The sequence below is a fragment of the Anoplophora glabripennis genome, unplaced genomic scaffold (genome assembly GCF_000390285.2).
Source record: "Anoplophora glabripennis isolate ALB-LARVAE unplaced genomic scaffold, Agla_2.0 scaffold1503, whole genome shotgun sequence".
NCBI lineage: Eukaryota > Metazoa > Arthropoda > Insecta > Coleoptera > Cerambycidae > Anoplophora > Anoplophora glabripennis.
The window spans coordinates 52,713-59,224 of NW_019417576.1; the positions used below are offsets into that span (position 1 = coordinate 52,713).

General features: G+C 31.8%; 1 protein-coding gene across 1 annotated transcript; it reads left to right on the plus strand.

The window, feature by feature from the left end:
- The first annotated feature begins 345 nt into the window (after nt 1-345).
- LOC108915600 (endocuticle structural glycoprotein SgAbd-8-like) lies at nt 346-2,938 on the plus strand. Its single transcript, XM_018721670.1, has 3 exons — nt 346-373; nt 2,341-2,462; nt 2,547-2,938. The coding sequence occupies exons 1-3, from the start codon at nt 365-367 to the stop codon at nt 2,809-2,811; spliced, it is 396 nt and encodes a 131-aa protein (XP_018577186.1). The 5' UTR covers nt 346-364; the 3' UTR covers nt 2,812-2,938.
- The last annotated feature ends 3,574 nt before the right edge of the window (nt 2,939-6,512 follow it).

A 6,512-nucleotide genomic window follows, 5' to 3' on the forward strand; every position in this document is an offset into this window, starting at 1 on the left:
TTGAAAAGTAATTAGAGAATTTAATATGTAGGTACCACGTTACAGTAAATAAAAAATAGAAACTCACATGAACGTTAAACATTACTGTATACAATATTGAAGTTACAGATATACAATTTCACATAATTTTATGTAATCAAATAATTCTTTACGGTGCTAATTGGAAATTTAACTGTAAATAATAAAATGAAAGTGTCACTTTAGCATCCATAGTGTTGCGTCACCGTATGGGCATATAATTGCTCAGCAAACTTAAAGCTTTTAGGTAGTGCAAATGTAGAGGGGATGCAAAATTAAAAATATGTATAAATATTCTAATTTTTAATCCATTAAACAGTTAAAACTCAATAGATCTAACATTAAAATGAAAGTGGTAGGTATCCGAATATATAAATACTAAATGACAAAACAAAATATCCGAGTGTTTAAGTAAACTAAGTTATTTTTCGTGAGACTTGTGATGTATTGTGATTAAGTGTGCTTATTTGATGATAAAGGTTTGATTTAATTCATTTGAATGGGTCATGGATATGGCACATTTAAGTAATAAGCCATACTTCAAAGACAGCTAGATTTAGATCTACTTAAGTTAGTATAATTTTGTTTTCATAAAAAGTTCAAAGAAAATGTTTTATACAATTTGTTTTTAAGATAATTATTTTACATTTTTAAATATTTCAATGAAAAGACACAGGATTATTTCTTGCCTAAAATATTTAATCTAATTAATCGAATTAAGCTTATATCTTACGATTTATGTATACTAACTTACCTCCATTGAAATGCCTACTACGATACAGGCGTCTAAATGTTTCCAGAACTACAGAGTAAGGAATATATCTCATCAGGCGTTGGTGTTTGAATTGAATGAAATTAAGCCAAACTAAGAAATATTTAATATATTTACAAATTTAGGAAGTAGGTCGTTTAACTGCATTAGAATGTGCCAAAAATGTATCTGTTCGTAATTGTGAGCAATAGCAGCAGAAATTTCATATCAATCTTTCTCTGCACTGATATGTTTAAACCTAATCTCTCCTCAAACAAATTTTATTGAAATGCCAAAAAAAATTATAGAAGTACAAGTATATTATTTAAAAAAATGACATATAACAGTAGTGTCAACTCTTTTGCAATGGTATATTAATATATTTAAGCTTACCTACCTTCCTATACCAATTATTACTGAAACATCTTAAAAAATGACGAGGATATTAAAAACAAAACGGATATTTCAATTAATATCCTCAACTTTCTTAGGAAGCAAAATAATGTCATATATATATATCAATTTTCATCAAAAAATCTACCCTTGAGGTTTGATCTATTGCTTCCGCGAAATCTAATCGAAAATTAAAATTTGCATATCATAAGTAGGTACTCAAATTGAAATACGTTTCGACAAATTATAATATTTAATTTTTAGTTGAAATTAAAACAAAGGCTTTAAACCCTTATAAAATAGAATTACGTATAGCGCACACAAATGTAAATGTAATTAATATTATTCTTTTCTATAAGAATTAAAATATATCTAAGTACATCACAAAATATTATTGGCAATTGTTTCAATATCATTGTCACATTGAAATTGTCAGGCACATGATACTAATTTGGGGAAAAATCGAATCGTAAAAAATTATTTCACTAATAAGATACCTATTGAAAAAACGTTTTGAAGAAAGTATACACAGTGACATACTATTCTTGACAATCTTCCATTACTTTCATTTTATTAAGATACGATTTTTTTCTTTTAACAGATTTGGCATTTTTTTAAATCCAAATAATAAATTATCAAACAATAGTATAAACACATATATCACGTACTTGTCAGTTATTAATTAACTTTATCGTGTAAAACATAAAATTATATTAAAATCATATTGCGAAATTTTAAAAATATTTGTTTTTCATAATATTTCTATGTACCTACCTAACTATTAGAACTAAAATTTAAACCATCTGAATTAAGAGAATAACAATTTGAACACTTAAATTTGCGAATAACATTTCGGTATTTATATATGTAATACTTATAAACTTCATTATAGTCAAACTATGTTGAAAGGTAAAAAACTTTTTTTTTTATTTTCAATTTTGCACACTGACGGATCCATATACATATTGTTATATATTTTTTCTTTATATTCAGATAAATATGAAATAGGTTAGGATATGTATGATACAAATAACTAATGGGATAAACTTACAGTTATTCCACTCTGTCCAAGTTCTCCAGTCATTATACACTTTTGACATTTTGTATAATGACCAAATAATGACATCCCCCCATAACATATACACTTTATGATAAAACGTAAAACTTTGTTTGTATAGGCACTCATCACATTGTCTCTTGCTGTCACTTGTTATACCCAGCAACAGACAGCCAGTGAACCTATTCCCATCATACGATATGATAATGAAGGGGTGAACGCCGATGGTTCTTACCAGTGGAGGTAACGCAAATATTCCAGAATTCAAAAACTATTGCAATTAGAAGTTAAATACTGTTTTCTAATGTATTGCTTCATAACTTGCAGTTTAGAAACTGGAAATGGTATTGTCGCACAAGAACAAGGAAAACTGAAAAATCTAGGTGAAGAAAATGAAGCTCAAGAAGTTCAAGGATCTTATCAATATACAGCAAATGATGGAACTCCTATTCAAGTTTCGTATCTTGCAAACGAAAATGGGTTCCAACCTCAAGGGGAGCATTTACCTACCCCTCCACCAGTTCCAGCTGCTATACAAAGAGCATTAGAATTTATACAGGCTAATCCACAACCAGAAGATAAAAAATCATAATTTTATTTGTGTAATGGAAATAAATGATTTACATAACAATTAGGTACTTATCATTGGCTATTTTTTAAACATGACGTTTTATGATTATGTAACAACGAAGAGGAAATAATAAATATAGTTAGATGTACATGCGCCTTTCATATGTGCTGATAGTTTTGTGCATTAAGGGTTTACTTAGAACAAACAAAAAATTGTTCTTGCAAAGTTTCATATAATAGCTGATGATACATCAAATATAAGCATAAAATTACAAGATCCCATGGATATACAGTAGTATGGCATAGATTTAAAATAGCAGTATTTAACTTATCTTTGCTTAATCATTATTCAAACTCTTAAAAAACTGCCACTTTCAACTTTAAGTCAGAAGTCAGTGAGAATTACTTCCTTTCTCAGATATTGCTGGTTTGGCAAGCTAAATTTATAAAATCAGCTCCTTGATCAATCCTTCTAAAGATTAAAGTCCATTACACCTTCTAGAGGCTACCTTTTTGTTTTTCTGTAATGTTTAAACTGTGGCCACACATGCCAACATTTTTCCAGCTGTGATCATGCGCAGAAGTAATACACAAATTACTTCTGCATTCTACTATAATACATAATAATTATAGTATTATAGTACTTCTAATTTTGTAACTTAAGTTAGATAAAAGTTCAAAATATTATGTTTTGCCGAACCACTATTCTATTCACCACTTAACTATTATCGGGCATCCCAAAATTCACGTTAGATTTGAATTTTGCGCCATTTGTACAGGAAAGTGTTGCCAACGGAAAAAAAAACGTGACATTTGACAGTTCAAGGTTATTAAAAAGTAGTGTTGTTGAGCAGTATTTTAAAAATACTGTAAAGTATTGGCAGCTACAGTTCATACAAAATATGGTCGGAATAGTGATTTAACTTCATCGACTATGAAGAGATTAGTCGAAAAATTCAGAAAGACGGGGTAAAAAAGTGATGTTAAACACTCTGGCCGTCCTTTAACAAGTTGTCAACACAAAACATTGAAGCAGTTCGTAAGCGTTGCGAGAGTCCAGGTACATCAAATCGGTACGGTGGTCAAGAATTGGATATTTTGTGAAGCTCTCTATAGCGTATTCTCACAAAAGTTTTGCATCTTTATGCTTATACAAAATTCAATTGACTCAAGAACTGAAACTGTGACGTTATTTGTGTATTTCCTTCATCGTCCGTCACTATGACATCTGAGCGGCAGTGGTTACCTAGGGCGCCAGTTTATTTATAGTGCAGAAACACCACTACTCGAGCGGCTACAATGAAGATACGGTATGTCCAGAGGGTCTAGAGAGAGTTAGACTTCACACACACACACACACACATGAATAAAAGTTGCAATTTGACAAATATTTACATTTATTATTGGTTCAGTCGTATATACAGTTTTATCCTATTATGCTAAAGTTCGGTGATGTCTGGATTAAGCTTTGGTAAAGCTTTGGTTTGTTAGAACTGTGCGTCGCAGACGACATACGCGGTTAGCAGAATCTGTCGCGTTCAACTTAATCTGTTTTGAAGGGTGGGTGTTTTGTTAGATTTAGTCTTGCGATTGTATGCTGGTAAGTGCAGACGAAAATACTTATTATTATTTTGGCAAAAATTTGTATTTATCATAACAATGGCTGAACATTTTTTGCTGACAATACTCATAGAGGAAGAAGAACATGAAGAAGATCTCCTTTTGAATTTAAATAGGTGTCGTCGTCAAAATAAAGGTGAAGATCGAATGTTTTCCAACAGATGTTTGGAAAGGATGGTATACATATACAATGGCAGATGTCTCGTACGAGATCAATTAATTCTTCCTTTGGTGAAAACTTGGTTGCCATTTTAAAATTTGTTAAAAATAAGAAGTGTACGCTGTTAGCTCAGCTGAACGACTGCGTTGAAATCAAATCGAATTTGATTTCGACTGAACCGACGACGCACATAATTTTCTGCCTACCGTCAGTTAACCTGAGCAGACTCTAACAAACCAGCTACGTATCTTCTTGTGTTCTAAATTTCAACGTAAGTCCGACGCGCACAACTGACTGTCTGCTTTGCGTCGCCTACATCTCTAACAAACCATAGCTTAAGTTAGAGCTGTGCGTCGCAGACGACATATGCGGTTAGCAGAATCTGTAGCGTTCAACTTTATCGGTTTTGAAGGGGGGAATATTGTTAGATTTAGTGCTTGTGATTGTATGCTGGTAAGTGCAGACGAAAATATTTATTATTTTTACAATTTTTTTTTTTCATGACAATGGCTGAACATTTTTTGTGACAATACTCATTTAAAAATAACGTGAAAAAGATTTTTTAAATTTAATTAGATGTCGTCGTCAGAATAAAAGTGAAGGTGGTATGTTTTCTAACAGACGTTTGGTATACAATGGGGGATGTTCTCGTACCAGATCGATTAATTTCTCGTCTTCCTCTGGTGAAAACTTGGATGCGATTTTAAATTTCGTTAAAAACAAACGCTTTATTAGCACTGTACGCTGTGAGCTCAACTGAACGACTGCGTTGAAATCAAATCCAATTTGATTTCGACTGAACCGACGACGGACATAATTTTCTGCCTACCGTCAGTCCACCTGAGCAGACTCTAACAAACCAGCTACGTATCTTCTTGTGTTCTAGATTTCAACGTAAGTCCGACGCGCACAACTGACTGTCTGCTTTGCGTCGCCTACATCTCTAACAAACCATAGCTTAAGCAGAGTCTAACAAACCAGCTACGCATCTTCTTGTGTTTTAGATTCCAACACTGTCTGCTTTGCGTCGCCTACAGCTCTAACAAACCATAACTTAAAGCTATGGTTTGTTAGAGCTGTATGCGACGCAAAGCAGACAGTCAGTTGTGCGCGTCGGATTTACGCTGAAATCTAGAACACAAGAAGATGCGTAGCCGGTTTGTTAGATTCTGCTCAGGTGGACTCACAGAAGGAAGAAAATTTTGTGCGTCGTCAGTTGGAAGTTATTGGATTAGGATTTCTGAAACTCCTGAAGTAAATGTCGATGAAAATATACCTAGTGAAACCGTAATATCTATCTGTGATAAACCAAGTACATCAGTACAGCATGGTCAATCAATACAAAAAAGTCGCAAACGAAAAAGACAACCTCATTCCCCCATTTTAAGAGAAGGAACGATATTCTTGTTGAAATGAAGAATGATTTGAAAAAGTACTATGAACAGAAATTAGAAATGGATAAAGAGAAATTGGACCTTTCCAGAAAAAAGTAGCAGACAAAGAAAAAAGGACAGTACTTCTTGAAATGCAGAAGATTTTGCAAACAATAGAAGGGGAAAATTAAAAAAATTGTATTATTTTAGTACCTTTTTAAATATAGTACAAAATCGTATTATAGCCTTATTTCATTTTTGATATTGTATAAAGATGTTATGAATGATTATACATACTTTATTTATCAGAATATTTTTTAAGTTTATTTATTGTAACTAAAAAGTGAAATATTTATTATATTTTTATTTTCTTAAAGCTGCCTTTTAGTACCCATCTACACTGGCGAGGAAATCCCGACAATATACACGCCTATAGCTACATGTATCTCTCTCGCTACATAAGCTTGTGGATAATGAAATGAATTATGATTTTTTATTAAAAACACATTTTATTTGTTGTTTAAATGTTCTAATAAATAAATCCAAATAGAACACCTGTTTAATAATAAT